The sequence below is a fragment of the Sus scrofa genome, unplaced genomic scaffold (genome assembly GCF_000003025.6).
Source record: "Sus scrofa isolate TJ Tabasco breed Duroc unplaced genomic scaffold, Sscrofa11.1 Contig1206, whole genome shotgun sequence".
NCBI lineage: Eukaryota > Metazoa > Chordata > Mammalia > Artiodactyla > Suidae > Sus > Sus scrofa.
Window position 1 is genome coordinate 1,272,523 of NW_018084833.1, and position 21,187 is coordinate 1,293,709.

Genomic DNA, 21,187 nt, shown 5'->3' on the forward strand with positions numbered 1-21,187 from the left:
GGCGATGGAGGTGCCCTGGTTCCTGGGCGGGGGCACGGGGCCAGCCCGAGGGTGCGGAGCCGGGGAGCCCAGCCTCTCTCCCGGCACCGCCGCCTCTGCCCTGCTTCTCTCCCCCACTCCGAGCTTTGCAGTCCCAACAGGGATTTTGAAGGCGCCTTGGCACCGTGCCTTCAGCTGAGTGAGGATGGAAGCCGGTCGAGTCCCACCACCCAGAGCTGCAGCAGGGCTGGGCGGGAGGCTGGGCACCTACCCAGAGCCGGAAGCTGCTCGGCTTCACCGCCTTCCAGAGCTCACACTCAGCTCCTGGTCCCCAGGGTGGGCTTAACTGCAAGGGCACGTGGTCCTCCGACTGCCCCGGTCATAGGGAAGGTCAGGCTGTGCCCCCGGGCGCCTTCGCCCGGTCAGCCTCGCGCCCCCCTCCCCAGTTCCACGGGACCCTTGGGCCCATGAGGAGCTCAGCGCTCTGGGTGCTTCATGTGAGGGACTCCTGTGTGTCCCCTGGGAGTGAGGCTGGGGTCCCTGCAGGAGTTAGGATTCAGGGACCGCAGCAGGTGTTTTCTGGAAGCCCCAAGAGGCCAAGGCAGGTGGAGGGAGTTGCTGGGGCACACCTGCCCTTCTGGTTTCCGCACCTCCCACCTGCAGGTCACCGTGGCAGCTCACGCGAGAGACCGAGGCGCTGCAGCCAGCTCAGGCTCTCACGGTGGTCTTGTTCCCTGTCTCAGCGGCCTCACCGCTGACTTGGGACAGCTCTGGAGCAGCCTGTCTTCTTTGCTGCCCGTGCCGTGGATGGGTGGGCGTGCCTCTTTCGTGCCTGGCGTGATTCCCTGTAGGAACCACGGGGTGGGGCACATGCCTGTGCCAGCGGTTGCGTCTTTCCCGGTGGGAGCGGGGCCTGCTCTGTGCAGCCCCCCAGAGCGTTTCCGGAAGCTCCAGGTGCTGTGTGCAGGCGGGGGTGCCCAGGTGCCCCCGAGGCCCTCGGCCCAGCGGGGGCACCGAGGCTCCTATGTGTGTGTACGCGTGCATGTGCACGCGCGCGTGCACTGGACAGAAAACAACGCTCTGAGGTCCTTCCGAGGGTCTTTCTGTCCTGAAGGCCTGTGCTGACCGTCAGGCCAAGTTCTGCTTTTTCTGTAGTGAGAGCAGCACTGGGTCCGGGAGGCCAGCGCTGTTCCATCAGCTCTGAGGGACGCGGGGCCTCGCCGCGCTCTGAGCACACACGGCGCGAGGCCTGCGTGCGGCGGGCAAGTGACACCTGGATTTGGCAGCGCAGTGCTTCGGGCTTGTGCAGGCGGGATCAGACCCGGGAGCGCCTGCTGAGCGCTGGCTTTTGTCGGACAACGCTGAGCACACGGAGAGGGCTGGCTCCCTTACGCTAAACGGGTGTTTTAACCGGGAGGTTTTCACTCGCCCTGTGTCGGGGACTCCCACCGTGCTGTCGGTGTTACTGGTTTGGCTCTTCCGATGACAGCCTTGCCACGACTGGGCTGCTTTGTGAACACCTGTTGCTCTGGGTGCGACGTGAATTGAGTGGTGTCGTGTCACCCTTCGGGAAACAGGTGGTTGATGTGTCTTGTGACAGCACTCTGTGTTTTCCAGGCAGGGGTATCCTGAAGGCTACTATCATTCCAGAGGCGGCTGGAGCAGTCAGAGCGACTACTACGCAAACTATTACTCGAGCCAGTACGACTACGGAGGTATGCTCAGAATCGTAAGCGGTCACCCGCCGGCAGCCGCGCGTTCGGACCTCGAGCGCGGCCGGGCGCAGAGCAGGCCCTGCGGGATGTCTTAGGAGGCTGTGCCTTTGAGTAGGCCCGGGGTCTTTACCCAGAGCCGCACTGAGTCTGAGCTGGACGTGACGGCATCGCTGTTTTTCAGTGAGGAACGTTGTGCCTCGGGTGAGGCATTAATGTGCCTTTGTCGTTGTCGTAGTTTTGGTTGGTTTTCTAGCAGAGCGTGATTGTCGGTAGTTCTAGGTGGGTTTTGTCCTGATGTGGCATTTAAAGTGATCAAATTCAATTAAACGAGGGACTGGCTGCTCACTGCCCCAGCCCTGAGTGACGTGCCCACATGTGGCCAGGCCCCTCGCTGCCCCGGCTGCCACCGGTCAGGCTGTGTGTGTGTGTCTTGGTGCGTGTCCCCTGAGCAGCCCTGCGGGTCCCCTGGCCTGGTGGTGACCAGGGCAGGGTCCTGAGCCCGTGGCGCCTCACTGTCCTGACACGGCCCCCACTTCACCTCCACGGCCGCCGCCTCCCCTTTCATGTTTGCACTGCTCACGTGTAAATGCCGCACCTGCTGACCCCAAAGTGGTGTATCAGTTTTATTTATAATGCTAATGTGCCTTCTTAAAGGAATCTCAGTTTGGGGAGTTCCCACGTGGCACAGTGGGTTAAGGACCTGGCATTGTCACCCTGTGGCTCGGGTTTGATCCCTGGCCTCCGCCAAGGGTGTGGCCAAAACAAAACCCAAAAAAAGGTGATTTTAGTTTGGAAAGTATTACTTTGTTTCCTTTTTGGCCACGCCTGCAGCATGTGGAAGTTCCTAGGCCAGAGATCCAATCTGTCGCATGGCAGCAACCTGAGTATTTGGGGGGTTTTTGGTTTGTTTTTTGTTTGTTGATTTGTTCGTTTACTTTCTTGGCTGCTCCACTGCATAGGGAGTTCTGGGGCCAAGGATTAGATGCAGCCTATGCTGCAGCTGTGGCAATGCCAGATCCTTTAACCCACTCTTCCGGGCTGGGGATCGAACCTGTGTCCTGGTGCTACAGAGTCGCTGCCAATTGCCAAACCTCTTGCGTCACATTGGGAACTCTGGCCTTCTTATAACTCTGGACTGTATTAGATGAGCCATGAGCAAAATTGATAGCCATGGGGTAAACCTTTGAAAAGTCACTCTGGATAATTGAATAAAGATGTCTTTTAGCAGTTTTTTTCCTCTTAAAAACACGTGTATTGAGAGAAAACCAGCCTGTGGCCATTGGGTGTCATAGTACAGGCGAGCTCAAGCCAGGTCCTCTGTCTCACCCCCATTTCCTGGGGTCCTGCTGATTTTGGGGGGGACGGTGGTTCCTCTGGGAGGCGGGAAGCACTGTTGGGTCCTGGGGTGTCCCTTGCGTGTTGTATGGACCCAGGCACCTCTTGCTTGCAGACCCAGGCCGCTGGGATCGGTACCACTACGGCCCCCGAGTCCGGGATCCCCGCACCTACGACCGGAGGTATTGGTACGAAGCCGAGTACGAGGCCTACAGGAGAGAAAACCATGCTTATGGTGACAGGTTGGTGACGTGCCTTCTGGCAGTGGGCTGCCCGGAAGGAGGTCAGAGCTGTGCCTGTCTTTGTAGCGCATTCCAGCTCCAGCCGGGTCTGGTTCTGGCTCCGGGGGCGGCGGGGGGACCCCGGCGGCTCTCTCTGGGGGCTGTGGGAGGCCCCGCTGCAGGAGATCACCTCGCCCCCCTTCCCCCTCGGGGGGGGGGCAGCCTGCAGCGTCTTCCTCTGTGTCTCAAGGCGGGGTCTGAGCTGGGGCCTGGGCCGCGGAGCGCCCGCTGGAGGCCGGGCCCTGACTCGGGGCAGCGGGTGCGTGGCGGGTTGCGGGGACCCGGGGTCTCACCCAGACTGGGCTCCGCGCCTGCTCGCTGCTCCCCAGGCCCGAGAAGTACGACGACCAGTGGAGGTACGACCCCCGCTTTGCCGGCAGCTTCGACGACGAGCCCGAGCCGCCCCGGGACCCGTACGGGGAGGAGGCGGACCGGCGCAGCGCGCACAGCGAGCCCTCGGCGCCCAGCCTGCGCAGCCGCCGCAGCAGCTTCAGCTCCCACTCCCACCAGAGCCAGGTCTACAGGGCCCACGACGCGGCCACTGGGCCCTACGAGGCGCCGCCTCCGCCCGGCTCCTTCCACGGCGACTACGCCTACGGCACCTACAGCGGCCCGGGCTTCCCCGAGTTCGGCTACGCCGCCGACGCCACCTGGCCCTCGGTGGAAGCAGGTTTGTGCTGAGGCCGGGGCCCCGGGGGCCGAGCCTCGCCGGGGCGCTTGCCGAGCCTGTGGAAGAAGGGGCTGGGTGCTGGCGGCCTGGCCGCGGCCTCCCCCAGAGCAGGGACGCGGTGTCCCAGCGCCTGGGCCGAGCGTGTCCTTCGGGCTGCAGCTTGGCCCACGGGCCTGAGAGCCGCCCGGCCTGGGCCGCACGTCATCGCAGTCGGACCCTGCTGGCGGCTCCCCGCCGAGGTCTCGGGCAGGGCCGGTACCCACACGGGTCGGCGGTGTTCGGAATCTCGGGGAACCTCTCCTTCCCCTCGAGAGACTCCTCGGCACGCTCGTCACACGCGTCGCAGCCTCCCGTCCGCTCTGAGATGCGGCATCAGCCGAGGTTCTCAAGGGGCCGTGCGAGGCTAAGTGTGATGGGCCTTCTTAAGGACGCCCCTTTGAGCCGAGACCTCGCCTGCGGAGTCCTCGCGTGGCTCGGCGGTGGGGGATCCTGCGCCGTCACTGCAGTCGCTCAAGCGGCTGCTGCGGCGCAAGTCTGTTCCCTGGAGCGGGCACTTCCGTTGGAACCGCGGGCGCTTCTGTCTGGCGCGCTTCTGTCTTGGTCGCTTGTGTTGCTGCTCTGACCTCACGCGCTGGAGCGGAGCCGGGCTCTGGGCACCGGCACGTGGGCACTGCGTCCCTGACGTGTGCTTGTGCGGCGGTTTTTAAAGGACGGTTTCCTGGCAGAGAGCGGTTCCCGGCTCTGACAGGGGCTCTCTGATGCTGGTCTCCTCCTTCACGGGATGCTGCACGGTTGCTGACTCGGTCCGAAGTCAGTTCGTCGTGATGCATCTGTGATTCCAGCTGCACGGGGGGCTCGAAGTCTAAGCTGCTGGGTCAGTTCAGAAGCGTTGACGCGTGACGAGCTGATGGCTTGTTTTTCGCTGTGTTTGACCGTAGCTCCGTCGAGACCAACTTCCCCTGAGAAGTTCTCGGTGCCGCATGTCTGTGCCAGGTTTGGTCCTGGGGGCCAGCTTCTTAAAGTGATTCCAAACCTGCCTTCAGAAGGCCAGCCTGCCCTGGTCGAAGTTCACAGCATGGAGGTGAGTCCTCGGCTCGCCGTTCAGCCCTGGCCCGGCTTTGGTCTGTCATCTTCAACTTGCGGAGCCGGTGACCGACCTTGGGAAAGGCTTATGTCCCTGAGCCTCCAGTTAGCATGAGGTTTCTGCTCCGTCACCTCCAGCTCCTCCCAGAAGCTGGCATTTTTAAGAATCTGCTTTGGGAGTTCCCGTTGTGGCTCAGTGGGTTAAGAACCCAACCTAGTGTCCGTGAGGATGCGGGTTTGATCCCTGGCCTCCCTCCGTGGGTTAAAGATCCAGCGTTGTTGCGAGCTACAGCGCAGATCGGCATTGCTGGGGCTGTGGTGTAGGCCGGCAGCTGCAGCTCTGGTTCCACCCTGAGCCTGGAAACTTCCGTAGGCTGCAGGTACAGCTGCTAAAAAAAAGGGGGGGGGGGAGAAGAAGAAGCTGCTCTGGGTGCTGTGTTAGACTAAGTTGTGTTGGGTATTCGCTTTCCGTCTCCTGGAATTTCTGGTTTGGAGGGAGGCCTGCCTTCGAGCTCATCTGTGGACTTTGGAGAGTGGGCGGAGATGCTTCATGATCGTGGATTGCGGGGCCCTGTCTGCACCCTGGCAGCCTTTTCTACCCCGAGGATCCAGGCCCCGCATCAGAATTTGGGTGGGGGAATGGGTGTCACTGCTTGAAGCCAGAGAATCGCTGGGGTGGGGCAGACACGCCCAGGCTCCCGCGTGGCCTGGAGCCCGCAGCCGTGGGCCAGGCGTTGGCGTGCCCACCCCATGAGCCGCTCTCTCTCCCCGCCTGTGCCCCCCAGATCCTGCTGCAGCACACGCCGGAGCAGGAGGAGATGCGGGCTTTCCCGGGACCTCTCGGCAAGTACGTGCCTGTGGGCCGGTCGCGCCGCCCGCGCGGGCCCCTCGGACGCCGTGGTTGCGGTTCACTGAGTGTGTGCTCTTTTTTCAGAGATGACACCCATAAAGTGGATGTTATTAATTTTGCACAGAACAAAGCTACAAAATGTTTGCAGAATGAACATTTAATTGACAAAGAGTCTGCAAGTCTCCTTTGGAGTTTCATTGTCCTGTTATGCAGGCAGAACGGGGTGCGTCGCTCCTTCCGGCTCGGCTCTCCTCGGCAGGGGTGGCCTGGGGATCCTCCGGCCCCTAGGAGTTGGTGGGCTTTCCGTGCCGGGCTGTGTGCGGGGTCCGTGCCACGTCCCTGGGAAGCGTCCGGTCGGTGGTTTGGGGTGAAGGGCGCACTGGGCTCACAGCCAGCGGCCTGCCCACCTCGCTCCTGGCCCCTTCGGGCAGCGGCCTTGTGCCGAGGTGGGGCGCCCGCCGGCCCGGGGCTGGGACTGCCTGTCACCCCTGTGGCGAGTTGCCCGTGTCCTGAGCAGCCGTTCTCGCCCGACCTGCAGACGGTGGTGGGCACAGACGTCGCGGAACTGTTGTTACGCGACCACAGGACCGTGTGGCTTCCTGGGAAGTCGCCCGATGAGGCCAACCTGATTGATTTCACCAACGAGGCCGTGGAGCAGGTGGAGGAGGAGGAGTCCGGGGAGGCCCAGCTCTCATTTCTCACAGACAGTCAGGCCGCCAGCAGCCTGGAGAAGGAGACGGAGAGGTTCAGGGAGCTGCTCCTCTACGGCCGGAAGAAGGTAAGTGGCGGCGGCGGCCTCCAGCATCTCGGGCGAAACGCGCTCTCTGCCGAGAGTCTGGCAGTGGAGTTCCCGTTGTGGCTCAGCAGTAGTGACCCCAACTGGCATCAACCTGAACAAGGATGCCAGGTTCGACCCCTGGCCTCGCTTGGTGGGTTGAGGAGCCGGCGTTGCTGTGAGCTGGGGTGTAGGTCGCAGACACGGCTCGGATCTGGCGTGGCTGTGGCTGTGGTGGAGGCCGGCAGCTGCAGCTCTGATTGGACCCCTTGCCTGGGACCCTCCTTGTGCCGCGGGTGCGGCCCTAAAAAGAAGGAAGAAAGAGAAGGAGCCTGGCAGCCTGTGTCGTCTCTGAAGGTGTGACCAGTGTTTCTCGTGAGCACGGCTGGTGTTGAAGATCGCGGTTCCGTCTTTAGTCCTTCGACAAATGAGCGGGTTTGTTGCGCTCAGGCAGCCTCCCAGGGACTCGTGTGCCCCGGACAGGAGGTCACTGTGTCCCCACGCAGTTGGGGTCTGCTCACCCTTGTTGGAGTGAGGGGCACAGCCCGGGCCAAGGCCTGTGGGCAGCAGGGTCTGTGGAGACTGGCCCGGCATTGGCACATCCTGGGTGCCTGCTTGGCTCTGACAGCAGGGTCTGGCGAGCCCTGAGGTCTTGGCACTCTTGTGATTTTGCCAAGTAAGTGATCTTAACGTGGGCCTTTCACAGCTGACGGGAGTCACGTCGGCTGGCAGCTGTGGTCCCTGGTGATCTCCGTTCCAGAACGTCTCCCTTTTTTTTTTTTTGCCTTTTCTAGGGCCGCTCCTGCAGCATGTGGAGGTTCCCAGCCTAGGGGTCGAATCGGAGCTGTAGCTGCAGGCCTCCACCAGAGCCACGGCAACACAGGATCCGAGCCACGTCTGCAACCTACGCCACAGCTCACGGCAACGCCGGATCCTTAACCCGCTGAGCGAGGCCAGGGATTGAACCCACCACCTCAGGGTTCCTAGTCGGATTCGTTAACCACTGCGCCACGACGGGAACTCCTCCAGCCCTTTTCTAAGTCACACTCCTGGTTACTTTGGACGCGGGGAGGCCCTGTCCGTGCTGAGAAGATACCCCTGGAGGCCGCGGGGCTCATTCTGGGTGGGGAGTGGAGGCTAGTGGCCTTTCTCACGGCTGGTGGGGGCTGGGGTGGCCGTCCCTGGTTCTGAGTGCCGGGCTCATCCTCCGTGCTGCCGGCAGAAGCGGGAGCCCACAGAGACCTCCTTCCGAGGGACTTTGCGACTCAGGGAAGCGGTGGACCTCTCCTCTCGGTGCCGAGCCTGGACCGTGTGTGTCTGCGGTTGAGCCCTCCCTCCCCCACGGGGCGGCCCCACACGCCTCAGTCCCGTCTGCTCCCGCCCCCCGCGTTCCGAGAACGCGGATAACCCCTGAAATGCTTTGCAGGATGCCTTAGAGTCCGCGATGAAGAGCGGCTTGTGGGGTCACGCCCTGCTGCTGGCCAGTAAGATGGACAGCCGGACACACGCCCGAGTCATGACCAGGTGTGCTGCGTGGACCGTCTCCGGGTGTCGCGGCAGCTCTGAGGTGCCCCTGTCAGAGGGCCGGGGCCCCGTCTGCACTGGGCACTTACAGGCCCCGTGGCCTCTGGCAGTGGTGCTTGGGGACTGAATTTTTTCCAGACATCAGGGGCATGCTTTTGAGTTGTAGAAGTCTCAGTGAATCCCCTCGCCTTCATTTTCGGTGGCTTCTGAAAACCGTGTGGCGCGTCCACTGGGCTGAGTCAAGCGCTCAGCCTCCGGCCAGAGGGGCTGAGATGGGAGTGGGCTTGCTCCCTGCGCCCTGCTCCCTGGGCCGGGCTGAGCCTGGTCTCCCCGCCTGTGTGCCCAGGTTCGCCAACAGCCTCCCGATCAACGACCCCCTGCAGACGGTCTACCAGCTGATGTCAGGGCGGATGCCGGCCGCGTCCACGGTCAGTGGCGGGGGTCCTGCCGCGGGCCCCAGGCCTGCCCGCAGGGTCGCTCTCTGCGGTCACGGTGCCTCTGCTCCGAGGGTGAGGCTGGCTTCTGCTTTCCCTGCGCAGTGCTGCGGAGATGAGAAGTGGGGGGATTGGAGGCCCCATCTGGCCATGGTGCTGTCCAACCTGAACAACAACGTGGACGTGGAGTCCAGGACGATGGCCACCATGGGTGACACGCTGGGTGAGGCACGGCCCGGAGGTGGCCGGGCGGGTGCTCGGGGCCACGAGGCTGTCCCTTCCGTCTGGCGCGGCCCCGGCCAACCCCGGTGACGGACACGCTTTGTGTGCCTCCAGCCTCCAAGGGTCTCCTGGACGCCGCCCACTTTTGCTACCTCATGGCCCAGGTTGGATTTGGGGTCTATACCAAGAAAACCACAAAACTTGTCTTAATCGGATCCAACCACAGGTGAGGGCCTAGCAGCGTCCGTCTTCCCTGAGGAAGGAAGTGGCCGCTCTGCTGGCTCCCCGGCCTCGGCGCGGGCGAGCAGGGCGCGCGGAATGTCAGCCCCTGCGTGACCTGCTCAGGGTCAAGGGACCCCGTCTCCTCCACAGTTTGCCGTTTTTCAAGTTTGCGACCAACGAAGCCATTCAGAGGACAGAGGCCTACGAGTACGCCCAGTCCCTGGGGACACAGGCCTGCTCCTTACCCAGCTTCCAGGTGGGTGGGGACCGCGGGGCGCCAGCTCCCAGGTGGGCCAGGGCTCTGTGCGGACCAGCTGCAGAGCCCGAGGCTGTGGTCTCTCCTAGAAAACGAGGCGGCGATTTTGGAAACCTCGAGGCGTTTGCTTTTGATACTCGAGAACTAAAGCCTGTTGAATTGAGTTTGAACTTTGGTTCTCAACATCTTGAACATTAGAAACATTTGGGGAGGAGTTCCCACCGTGGCGCAGCAGCAACGAATCCAACTAGGAACCGTGCGGTTGCGCTTCGCTCCCAGGCCTTGCTCAGTGGGTTGGGATCTGGAGCTGCGGTGGCTGTGGCGGAGGCCGGCAGCTGCAGCTCCAATTCAGCCCCTCGCCTGGGAACCTCCACGTGCCGCAGGCGCGGCCCTAAAAAGCAAAAATCCCCCAGAAAACACAAAAACATTTAGGGGAGTCCCTGTTGTGGCTGAATAGGTTAAGACCCCAACTAGTGTCCGTTAGGACGCAGGTTCCACCCCTGGCCTCGCTCAGTGGGTTAAGGATCCGGTGTTGCTGTGGCTGTGGTGGAGGCCGGCAGTTGTAGCTCCAGTCGGACCCCTAGCCTGGGAACCTCCATGTGCGCGGGTGCGGCCCTAAAAGCAAAAAAAAATAAGTAGCTCCAGGCACGAGCACTGGCATTGCTGTGGGCAGCGAGGGGGCGCCAGGAGAGACATGACGTGTTCAGAGCCGCGTCAGCCTGCAGGGTGGTCACGGGGCGAGGCGGGGCCCGGGAGGAGGCAGTGTCCCTGACTCGGTCCGTCCGTCCGTCCGTCCGCTCAGGTGTTCAAGTTCATCTACTCCTGCCGCCTGGCCGAGATGGGGCTGGCCACGCAGGCCTTCCATTACTGCGAGCTGATCGCCAAGAGCATCCTGGCGCAGCCCCACGGACACTCCCCGGTGCTGGTCAGCCAGCTGGTCCAGGTAACGCCAGCGACGTCAGAGCCGCGCTGACACTGCGGCGGGGGGGGGGGTCAGTGGGGGCTCGGGACAGACGTCATGACAGCACTGAGACAGTGTCCCCGCGGGCACATGCCAGCCGTGTCCCGGTGACACAGGGACCCACCTCCGGGGAGCGCGTCCCCGGCACCTCAGCCTGGCAGTTCCCGCGGGGGCCCCTGCTGCCCGGCAGCCCGGCTGTGGGTCCCGCTGGGCCCTCGCTCCGTGGGACAAGGCGGTGTGCCGGCCCCCAGCCTGGGGCCGCGGCCGTGGGGCCCTCCCCACCAGGACGCTCACTTTTGAGAGCGAGCTTGCGTGAGGCCAGAAAGAGCTTCCGTCATGGAGGGTGTTAGACACACACAAGACGCCAACGAGGACGGGTCCCCGTCACGGCCCCAGCTTTAGCCGTGAACTCGAGGCCTAGCTCGTCTCCCCCATGTCCCCCTCTCCTCAGCCCCTCAGGCCGCAGGGCGCTCGGGGTGGTCAGTGGAGGAAGGAGGCCGAGTGAGGCGGGCCCGCCCCCTTGGGTCCGGGTGCCCGGGCTTCAGGTGGCCGGTCCCGGGCCAGGCTCTTCCTGGGCCGTGTCACGGGAGCGCCTTTCAGAGACGCTTCCGCATCTTCCGTCTGCACCCCCAGCTTGGCTCTGCAGACTCCTTTGCTCTGGAGCAGCAGGTCCTAGAACCTTCCCGTGGGAACAGGCCTTCATCTCTCGTGTGTTTCCAGGTCGCCTCCCAGCTGCGCCTCTTTGACCCTCAGCTGAAAGAGAAGCCAGAGGAGGAGGCGCTGGCGGAACCCGCCTGGCTGGTGCGGCTGCAGCGCTTGGAGAAGCAGGCCAAGGTGCCAGCTGCTTCGCGGTGGGGCTCGACCTGCCCTCGTGCTGGGGCTGGTGGGGGAGGGAGAGGCTCTGGGGCCACCGAGGGGGGCGGGCGGGGCGCAGGGCGGCATCCGGAGGCAGGACGGCTGAGGTGTGTCTTCCGCAGGAGGGCACCGTGGCCTGGAGTCAGGACGGGGCCTTCCCGCAGTGCGGTCCCAGCTCACCCAGCTCCGAGGCGGGGCCCTGCGATGGTCCAGCAGTCGCCCAGCCAGCAGATCTGGGCACTGCCAACCCTCTGCTGGCACCCCCTGTGCCCGGTGCGGAGCACTTAAGCCAGGACGTGCGGCTGATGCCCTCCGGTGAGCCACTCCGGGTCCTGGCCGCTCTCAGGCCGCCCCCTCTCCGGTCCCTCCCGTGCTGCGTCCACTGGGTGTCAACGGCATCAGGGGTCGGGACGGGCCGGGGGTGGGAGGCCTCTCAGACCTGGAGGTGGAGGAGGGCAGGGGAGGCCTCAGTGCGGGCAGAGCCAGCCCCGGCTCAGAGGCTGCTGGGGGGTTGTGTCAGGGCCGCTCCGAGGCCCAGGGCCCCCCCGTCCCTCAGCGAAGGAAGGATGTCCGGCAGAAGCACCGGGCACTCGTGACCTCAGACCTGCTCTTGCTTTGTCTCCATGCAGCTCCGCTGTTGCTCCCCGAGGGCCCGCTGGCTGTCCCCGCCAAGGGGCCAGTGTTCCCGGTGCCGCCTGCCCTGGGCCCTGCTGAGCTGGGGCCTGGCTGCGGGCCCTCGGGCTGTGCACTGGGCTTTCCAGAGCCCCCGGGACCTGACCCTGCAGCTCTGTACCCAGGGCCCGGCCAGCCGCCTGCCGCACCGTCTCTCCAGGAGGCCCGCAGCCAGGACCCAGGTGGGTCCGCCCCGGGGCCGGCCTGAGCGCGGAGCTCTTCGGGTCTGGTGTCTGAGGCGGTGGCTGCGGGAAAAGACCTCGCTGCCTTGAACGTGGGGCACAGGGCGCTAAGCGTACGCCCAGCGTTCGGGACGTGACTTGAAGATGAGTGACCCGGCTTTTTGTGGGGCATGACGTGGGAGTGGGTGCCCAGGGCGTGGCCTTGAGGGGCCAGCCTGCAGCCCTTGAGGACACACAGGAGGCTGTGACCCTGCTCCCGGAAAGCGGCTCCTGACCCCGGGCTGCGCGGCTGACTGTCCGCTCGGCCAGCCTGGTGTTGGCAATGAAACTGTCTTCGCACACTTGGGGGCATCTGAGACGTGCGGGGGTGTGGAGGGCGGGCCGTGTGTGTCTCCGGTGCCGCCCGCTGCTCCGGGGGCCTGGCTCACACGGGTTCTCGCCTCCTCCACAGGAGGGACGCCGCAGGGGGCGCCCGGGAGAAGCGCGTTTCCAGAGCTGGAAGAGGATTCCGGTGGGACGTTCGCTGCCGTGGTACTTGCCCGTGTTTAGAAAGCTTCTTGTTTTCCTGCGCTCCCTCGCAGAAGTACTCAAGTTCTTTGCTCTTGAGTGTGAAGTAGAAAAGCAGTATCTCATTTTTTTGGTCTTTTGGGGGCCACACCCACGGCATCTGGAGGTTCCCAGGGTAGGGGTCGAATCCGAGCTGCAGCCTCCAGCCTCCACCACAGCCACAGCCACGCCAGATCCGAGCCTCGTCGGCGACCTGCACCCCAGCTCGCGGCGACGCCGGACCCTAACGCACTGCGCGAGGCCAGGCATGGAACCTGCGTCCTCACGGGTGCGGGCCAGGTTCGTTTCCGCTGCGCCACGGCGGGAACACCCCGATGTGCTTCCTAAGAGGAAACACGAGTGCTTGGAACACGAAGAGCTCTTGGAAACAGGGCCAAGGCCCGACCGTGTAAAGCTGAGCCCTCGGGACGGAAGCGCTCGCCTGCACTGAGACAGCCGTGTCGGTTTTAGCTTTGCTAGAGCAGAGGCCTTCCACGACTTTTGCCTCTTTTTCTGCAATTAGATTCCCCAAATCGTCAGTGGTTTTCTTGAAATCAAGATTCGTTTTATCAGATGTGTGATCCCTCGGGGTTTGCGGGGAGAGAGGCGCTTGTCTGTGAACCACGTTCTGGAAGCTTCTTACGGATGCCCAGCCGTGGCTGCTGTTAAAGTTCTCACTTGCCCTGACATAGAAGTACTGTTTCTGGGAAAGGAAAGATGAGAGCTGACGTGTGCAGCAAACAGGGCTCCCCCCAGGGGTGAACGTCTTGAACGCCAGTCCTTCTGGTGAAGTGCCCGCGGCCTCGTCTCCCTCCGCTGAGCTGTGCCCGGGCTAAGGCGCCAGGGCCGCACTGCGCTGGGCGACGCTCCTGGGAGGGGACGCTTTCTGCCCCGTCGCCCCGGGGGCGCCGCCCGTGGTGCCTGAAGGGCCCCCGGGAGGTGCCCCAGGTGAGCCTGCCCCATGTTACCTTGGCACAGGGCTCCCCGAGGATGTCGCGGGATTCCGGGGTGTCTCCAGGCTGGGGGAGTGCCAGCGCGGGTGCCCTGCAGCCACCTCCGCCTGTGACCTCCACGCCCGAAGTGAAGAGAGCTGGCCCGGCGGCCAAGGAGCCCAGGGAGCCTAAGAAGGTAGCGCCCCATCCCGCGGGCCAGGGTGCAGCTCCCTCTGCAGCCCTCGTGCCGGAGGCCAGGAGAGGCGAGTCGGTCTGAAGGGAGGGCGGGGCACAGGCACGCCGGTGTCCTGGTGCCCCCAGGGTGGCCTCTGCTGGCTTCTGTCCTGAGACGGCACAGGAAGGAGGGTCCTTCTCGTCCCCTTGGTGTGGTGTCGCCTGTCGCGTGCGTGTGCCACCGTCTCACCTACCTTCTCGCGCCACGACGCCCCTTTGTTTTTCCGGTTCGGGGCTGTCAGGAGTGGGGCTCCACGAGCCTGCTGTTCTCTCTTTTGGTGGCACATGCGCCTGTTCCTCCCGGATGTGCCCCAGGCTCCCAGGATCGCCTTGGAGCATCCTGCCAGCCAGTCCTGGTGCTGGTACCGGCTGACCTCCCAGCAGCCGCACGGCAGGCCCACCTGTCCCCGGGAGTCCCGAGCGGCTTGGTGCTGCCTCTTTGTGGGTTGCTTTGTGTCTCCCTGGTGAGCCTGGTGCTGAGCCCCTTCCCCTGCTCGTGCCCCCTCCCTGTCCTCCCGCGTGCGGGCCGCGCCAGCTTGGTCCCGTCTCTGCCGGGAGCTGAGCCGTGGGCAGGTGTTTTTGTGTCACAGACGCACGTTCTGCGACGTGTGGGTGTCATGAACGCCCCTCCTGGGGCGCCCTTCGCTCCAAGGGAGGCCGACGAGGAATGTGGGTTTCATCGCGAGTTCAGGGCAGCAGGCGTTTCTCTGATGGGTGGCGTCTCGGGGAAACGCAAGCTCAGTTCAAGACGAGCAGGGATCGGGGGTGGAACTCGCCCTCCCCCGGGGCAGCTGTGGCGGCGGACGGCCGTCCCAGCACCGTCGCACCGCCGCTGCCGAGGGCTCAGAGACACGGGGTGAGCGCCGCGCAGCCTCTGAGAGAAAAGCCCGAACCCTCAGCCTGTCACCGCTCGGTAGGAGGGTGGCTCCTGCTGCTGTGGGTGTTTAGATACGGAAAGCCCCCACAGCAGATCATGGCTCTGATGGGTTTGGGGGGTGGGTTTGGCCGTCCCGCGGCACGTGGCGTTCCCGCGCCAGGGATCAGATCCGAGCCGCCGTTGTGACCTACACCGCAGCTGGATCGATGTCGGATCCTCAACCCACTGTGCCGGGCTGGGGGTCGAACCCCATCCCGTTGTGCCACAGGGGAACGCCTCTCGTTTCTTTAGTTGTGGTGAAACAGACGTGAAGTGTGCCCTTGTGACTGGGGCCCAGCGCCTGGGTCCGTGGCTCTAGGGTCCCTCACGGGCCGTGCCGCCCGTCTCGGGGGCTCTCACTGGCCCAGCCTGCAGCTCTGCCTGCCCGACACTCCTCGCACCACTGGGTGCCCTGGGTCCCACCCTCTCGGGCTGTCCACGCGTGGAGTCCGACAGGCCTGACCCTTCCGCACCGGGCTCCCTGCTCAGCGCTGTCCTCAAGGCCGCTCCCCCGGTTTTACGTGCAGAGCGGCGAGTCCTGGTTCTCCCGCTGGCTGCCGGTGAAGAAGAGGACGGAGGCGTACTTGCCCGACGACAAAAACAAGTCGGTGAGTCCCGAGGGTGGCGTGTCTGCCGGCCTGTCTGCGTGCGGCGCCGCGGCCGGGACCGCAGCCGAGCCCGTGACCGAGGTGAGCGGGCTTGGACTTGGAGCGGCCGCCTGCTGACCTCCCTTCTCCTTTGTGCCCCCCGTGCCAGATCGTCTGGGATGAGAAGAGGAACCGGTGGGTGGATGTCAACGAGCCGGAGGAGGAGGTGAGCCCGCCGGGCGCACGCCTCTGCCGCCGCCCAGACCTGCCCGGCTGGCCCCGCTCTTCAGAGGCCAGGTCACCCGCGTCCCCGCGGGCTTTGGGTCCGCGGGCAGATTTCTGAAGCGGTCCCTCCCTCTGCAGAAGAAGCCTCCGCCCCCGCCTCCCACGGCGCTTCCCAAGGCTGCGCAGGCCGCCCACACCGCTCCCGGAGGGCCCCCCAGGGCCTCTGTGAACGTGTTCTCTAGAAAAGCAGGTAACGAGGTCCAACCGGGAACTCGGCGCCTTTGGCCAATCTTGTCCCACAGGTACAGCGGCCCAGTGGCCGTAGTGTGCGTGTTTGTCACGTGGCAGAGCAGGTGCCGCTTTGGGGAGGTCAAGCCTAGGGGATGCAGGTACCCAGGGCTCTGAAACGCTCCTGGCAGGCCGCCTGGCGCTAGCGGGTTGCGGGGCGGAGCGGCTTCGAGCTGGCAGAAGGGCACCGCTGATGGGAGGTGGAGCCCCTGACCCGGGCAGAACCTCTCCTGAAAGGAAGACGAGCCGGTGGAGGCAGCGGGAGTGCCAGCCTAACCCACTCCCTCTCCTGTCGCAGCCGGAACCCGAGCGCGCTACGTGGACGTCCTGAACCCCGGGGGGCCCCAGCGGAGCGAGCCGGCCCTGGCTCCCGCCGAGCTCTTCGCTCCTCTCGCCCCGCTCCCGATGCCCGCGCACCTGTTGGGACCAAACCCAGGTAGGGGCCCAGGAGCAGCGTGTCTGGCGGGCCTGGGCCCTGGGCTCGTGCGCACTTGCAGAGAGCCTCTGGTCTCGGGCTTCCCGCAGGCAGCGCGGCCCGGCCGAGGGCCGAGCCCGGGCTTCCCCCTGCTCCTGGGTGGGGGGTGCCCCTCTGCCTCCGGGGACAGCTCTTCTCAGGCCGTTGCCAGGGAGGCCCTGCGCTGGTCAGCACGGCAGCCTCCCGCACTGTCCCCTCCACAGACACAGAGGAGGCGCCGCCTGCAGAGGGGACCAGCAGGGAAGGGCCGTTGCCAGCGGGGGCCCCCGCCACCCCAGAGCCGGCCTCGGAACCCAAGGTGAGCGGGCGGCAGCCGGAGGGAGGCCACGGCACGGGTCTGCCTCCCTCACCCAAGCGTCCGCCCAGCCCTGCGCGCGTGCAGATCCGCGTTCACGTGTGCGCGGAGCGCCGCGCCTCCTCCAGAGCGTCGTCCGGGTACCTGTCCACAGCCGGGGCGCGCCGTGGGGTCACGTTGTCTTGCTGGAAGCAGACGGCGGAGGGAGGTGCTCTGCGTGATCGAGACGTGTTCGTGAAGCGCAGGCGCTCGGAGTCTGGTCTCTGAGGCTGGGGGGACCGGGCTCGGCCCTGGGTCTCCATTAGTGAAAGCTGCTTCCACGTGGGGACACCTTAACCTCCCCGCGCCTCAGGGTCCTGCTCTGTGCGCGGGAGGAGAGCAGCAGGTGCAGGATGCCGCGGGGCCCACAGGAGGCCCTCGGAAGGGACGCGCCTTCTGCTGGGGGCCGCGGGACGCACGGCTGCGCCCCCGACTGCAGAACCCTCTCTCCCCGCGGCCTTGGGGGGGCGCACGGGGGAGCAGGCCATCCACACCCGCGGGAGGCGCCGAGTCCCTGGGCAGCTGCCGGTTGCTGCCTTTCTGATTCTTCCCGGCAGGTGTTAAGCTCTGCAGCTTTGCTCCCGGGCCCGGCACCCCCACCCTCTGGAGCGGACGGTCCCCAGGGAGGAGAGGTAACGGGCGCCCGCGTGAGCCTGTGGCCAGGTCGGGGCTGAGGAAGCCCGCTTTTACTGTCCAGATGGCTTCTTCCTTTAGAACGGAGAATGGGTAGGACAAAGCCGGTCCAGAAGCGTTTTAGAACTCGGCAGGTGCCGTATTCCCTAAGGAAATTCCCGCTGTTTCTGCAGAGCGAGTGGGAGCAGGCAGCGGGGGGTGGGGCGCGCTCCCCGGCTCCCCTGTGGCGTCCGGTTCCGGTCCCGGGTCCCGGGTCGGCATTTCTCAGGTGTCACGAGGCCAGGCTGCTTAGGCTCAGGCCTGACAGGCCTCCCTCCCTCCGCCAGTGGGTGTTTCTTAGTGAAAGCTGCGTTGGCACTGGAGCGCTAAGCTGCCTGTGGCTCTTTCCCAGTCAACTGCGCTGCGTCTCTCGGCCTCGTGAAGCTCTCTGGGATGAAACTGCCGGCCTGGAGCCGTGACGCGCATGTCGGTCTTGACTTGTCTGTGTCTGTGTGTGTTCTTGCTGTTTTGTAGCTTTCGCGCTGTAGCTCCCTGAGCTCGTTATCACGAGAAGTAAGCCAGCATCTTAACCAGGTACCTGTGGCTGGCCGTGAGCGCTGGCCGTGGCCTTGCGCTGGTTGTCTGTCCTTCCTTTGAGACCGCTGTGCTGGCTGGTCACCGTGCACGTGTCGCTGCCTGCCTCTCACCCGCCCCTCGCACCCGGGCAGCGGTGCTCCTCCCCTGGGTGCCCTCCGAGGCTGGCGTTCCAGCCAGACCCACTGATGGTCGCTGGGAATGACGCGACTTGGGCGCGGCGAGGGTTTCTGTTGGCTGATCCAGCACGAGAAGGTTGGCTCTAGGCCGGGCAGCGTGGCAGTGGCCGCTGCCCCGCGGTCGGCTGGGTGGGAAACAAAGGAGCATCCAGGCTTCTCCGTGTGCCGGGGACTAGGCTTTGCTCGTGGGCTCGGCAGAAGGGCCTCCCGGGGCCTTCTGTTTGCCAGGTAGGACTTAGACGCGGGCCCTGGTGGAGCCGTGCGGTGAGCTCCCTGCTAGTTGACTGCTCAGACGGGCGCTGCCTGCGGGTCCTGGTCCCCGCGTGGCCTGCGTGCTGCTTTGGTTCTTCCTTTTCGTGTGAGCCGTTGAGTGACTAAGCCCCGTGTTGCACCGAGTACCTCCCCCGCTTCTGTGGCGCCTGTTAAAGTGTTTGAGATCCCCGTTCAGACGGAGGGTCTGTATCTGCCAGCGAGACGGCAGCTCTGTGTGCGCCTGTCGCTGAGAAAGCTCTCCCTGCCCCCAGGCTCCCGGTGACCTCGCCCCTGCAGGGGGCCCCCCCGGGGCAGCAGTGCCCTTCTACAACCCGGCTCAGTTCGCCCACGTAAGTGCCCTTGCTCTCCGCCTGCAGGAGGCCTTTCCCGTGCCCCCTTCCTGCTGGCTCCGGCCCGCCGGTCCCTGCTGACGTGGCCTGGGGCGGTCTGGCTCCCTCCCCGGGCTGGCCTTGCCATCCGCCTCCTGGTCGCTCCTGCCCTTCGCCAGGGAAGGTCCTGCATGGCTCCGTCTCGCCCCGGCTCCTGCCTGTAGAGCACTGGCTGGCAGCCCCCGGGCAGATCACGGCTTGCAGAGCAGGGAAAGCTCCCCTGGGCCCCGGCCAGTCCCGAGGAGACCCTGCCCCCCTCCCTGCCTGGTGTGGCCTGGCCGCCTCCCTCTCGGCCAGGGGCTTCGCGGCCAGGCGGGGCTGGTCCTACCCCAGCGCGCCCGCCCGTCAGCGTCCCTCAGTTGCCACCTGCCGTTCCTCTCACGTCATTGGAGTTGATGTCTTTACAGAAACCTTCGACTTTCAGCTCAGGGTTCTCGAGGGAGGGCAAACGTGGGTGCTGCGTCTGCTGCCTGTCCCTCCAGCAGGCCAGGTCACGGTCCTTCTGGTCACCTGCCTGACACGGCTGCGGGGAGGGCCAGGGTCTGCTGCTGGCGGCCAGTTAGCACGGGCCCGCAGACACCAAGCAAGATCCACCCTGTGTCCTGGCTTGTCCCCTAGACCCGCTGACCCTCGCTGAGGGCACAGGTGTGCTGAGGTTGGTCCTGCCCTGTCGTTTCAGGCCTCGGCCGCCTCGGGAAGTTCACGGACCGGGAGGATTAGCCAGAGGAAGTACCCGGCACTGAGCTAGGCCCGTCGCTGCTCTGGACTGGCATCCGGAGCCCTGAGGGGGTGACGGCCCACCAGGAGCTCAGGCCGATGGCCTGCGACCTCCCGTCTGCCCCCACTGGACGTGGCCGGCAGTCAGAAATCCCCTCGTGTCTCTTCCCCGCCGGTCTCTGTGAAGACGGGCAGCGCGCCTTCCTCAGCTTGAAGATGCTGGATGAAGAGGGACTCTGGCGTGGGGTCTTTGACCTAAAGGAGTGACACGAGGCCCCAGCCCCTTGGTCGCCTGAAGGTGTTACCACCAGGGACGCCGGAGGCCTCTTGGCCGCGGGGGGCTCTGCTGTTCGGTAACTAAGGCACCTCTCACGACCTAACAGCGAGTTAGTGCCAGGCAACCCCAGGGGCCTTGAAGGGGTTGGAAGGAAACGGTGAAGCTTCGACTCAAGAGAAAGGCAGATGCCCGCTTGGCGCCCAGAGGCGGTTTGCTCCCTGCCTCACCACTCTTGAGCCTGGAAGCCGCTGTGGGTTAACTCAGCAACAGTTCCGTTGGGTTTTGAGAGAGGCCCTGGCTACCGAAGCCCTTGTCTCCTGTGGCAAAGCCGTGTCCAGCTCTGCCTAGTCTCGTGAGGGCTCCCGCACCCGGAGGACGGGGCCTGCCGTCCAAGGCGGTGGTGCCAGTGCGGAAGAGGGCCCCGGAGTCTTGACCCACACTGACCCGTCAGCCGACGGCACAGCCGTGGCGTGTGGGTTGGGTTGGCCTTCCGAGTAGTGAGCTGCGGGTCGACCCGCTCTCTGCAGACGGGCCCTGCCGAGTTTCCTCCGGGCTGGTTTCCGCAGTACCAGCCAGTGGGCTTCCTCCCGCCCGGGTACCTCGCCGAAGGAGTGGGCAACAGCGCCAAGAAAGCGGCTAAAAGGACCTCTCTTCGGAACCTCTGGCATCTGGTGTCTCTGCCCTTCGTTCTTCGCACACTGAGACCTTCCGTGGCTGACGTGCCGGCTCAGCCCCGTGAAACCGCGAGGAAGACTCCCAGGGACTCCACGCTTCCCGGCTTCACCGACTGTTCTCAAGACTCTTCACATTCACATTAAGCCTAAAGGGACTGAGAAGGATTTACGTATTTATACGAATCATTAGGAAGTAGTCTCTCGACCGCGGGGGATGCAGCTGGTCGGTATTTTAATCCACGTGGGCTCCTGTGCACCTGGGGTCTGCACAAGCCCTTCGGGTTCGCTTGATCCCGAGGAAAGACCCACAACGGTTTCCAGAATGTTTCACGGGGTGTCCCCTTGGGAGAGGCCGACCTGTAGACGGGCCGTCGGGAGTCGCAGTCTCCTGTCCGCTGCGATTCCTGGGACCCGAGACCCGCCTGGCGCTGTTGGCTTCCTGGGCAGCCCACCCATTGTTCTCCGTGTTGACTGCCAGCGACTTTTGATTCAAGACGCTTCCTCCTAGGCGGGAGCTGCTATTTTTCCTAAATGCAAATTGTTAAATAAAATATTTTGCGCTCTCAAGCCCTTTCACCTGTGTCGCTTTGTTTACTGGAAATCCAAGGGCCTCCCGAACCCAGGTCACCGTTAGGGGCGCCCGGGCCTCCCCTGCACTTGGATCAGCTGGCGGAGAAGGGGTGTCTCTCCCATGGGTGGTGGGCGGGCTGGACGCCAAGACCCATCTTGACGGCAGTGGGACGTGGGGAACCACAGTCCCACCTGTTGCAAAGGTCCCCACCCTGCGCCTCGTCCGGAGACCGGCGAGACCTGCGGGGCGGGGGCGGGGCCCGCGGAGGGAAGGCGGCGCAGCTGCCCCCGGTGCCCGCCGGGGGCGCTCTCGGTCCTCGGGTGGCGCGGCTGGGTCCTCCGGCCGCCAGGGGCCGCTGCGGGCGCCGGA

The 21,187-nt window shown here is 64.9% G+C and overlaps 1 protein-coding gene across 15 annotated transcripts in view; it reads left to right on the plus strand.

Annotated features, from left to right (window-relative positions):
- The window catches only part of SEC16A (SEC16 homolog A, endoplasmic reticulum export factor), a 32,188-nt gene extending 11,374 nt beyond the window's left edge, over positions 1 to 20,814 (plus strand). For 5 of the 15 annotated variants that reach the window (XM_021081128.1, XM_021081129.1, XM_021081131.1 and 2 more), the window contains exons 4-30: positions 1,597 to 1,694; positions 3,145 to 3,271; positions 3,640 to 3,980; positions 4,919 to 5,061; positions 5,849 to 5,910; positions 5,998 to 6,136; positions 6,452 to 6,691; positions 8,115 to 8,212; positions 8,559 to 8,640; positions 8,752 to 8,869; positions 8,983 to 9,094; positions 9,241 to 9,346; positions 10,149 to 10,289; positions 11,028 to 11,141; positions 11,285 to 11,477; positions 11,792 to 12,016; positions 12,468 to 12,547; positions 13,541 to 13,690; positions 15,172 to 15,252; positions 15,401 to 15,457; positions 15,595 to 15,706; positions 16,043 to 16,180; positions 16,423 to 16,517; positions 17,111 to 17,185; positions 17,700 to 17,759; positions 18,463 to 18,540; positions 19,259 to 20,814. In XM_021081128.1, the coding sequence (XP_020936787.1) occupies positions 1,597 to 1,694; positions 3,145 to 3,271; positions 3,640 to 3,980; positions 4,919 to 5,061; positions 5,849 to 5,910; positions 5,998 to 6,136; positions 6,452 to 6,691; positions 8,115 to 8,212; positions 8,559 to 8,640; positions 8,752 to 8,869; positions 8,983 to 9,094; positions 9,241 to 9,346; positions 10,149 to 10,289; positions 11,028 to 11,141; positions 11,285 to 11,477; positions 11,792 to 12,016; positions 12,468 to 12,547; positions 13,541 to 13,690; positions 15,172 to 15,252; positions 15,401 to 15,457; positions 15,595 to 15,706; positions 16,043 to 16,180; positions 16,423 to 16,517; positions 17,111 to 17,185; positions 17,700 to 17,759; positions 18,463 to 18,540; positions 19,259 to 19,327 (3,334 nt within the window). In that variant the 3' untranslated portion in view covers positions 19,328 to 20,814. Of the gene's footprint in view, positions 1 to 1,596; positions 1,695 to 3,144; positions 3,272 to 3,639; positions 3,981 to 4,918; positions 5,062 to 5,848; positions 5,911 to 5,997; positions 6,137 to 6,451; positions 6,692 to 8,114; positions 8,213 to 8,558; positions 8,641 to 8,751; positions 8,870 to 8,982; positions 9,095 to 9,240; positions 9,347 to 10,148; positions 10,290 to 11,027; positions 11,142 to 11,284; positions 11,478 to 11,791; positions 12,017 to 12,467; positions 12,548 to 13,540; positions 13,691 to 15,171; positions 15,253 to 15,400; positions 15,458 to 15,594; positions 15,707 to 16,042; positions 16,181 to 16,422; positions 17,186 to 17,699; positions 17,760 to 18,462; positions 18,541 to 19,258 lie in introns of all 15 variants that reach the window. The other 10 variants (XM_021081132.1, XM_021081133.1, XM_021081134.1 and 7 more) reach the window with 5 other exon arrangements.
- The last annotated feature ends 373 nt before the right edge of the window (positions 20,815 to 21,187 follow it).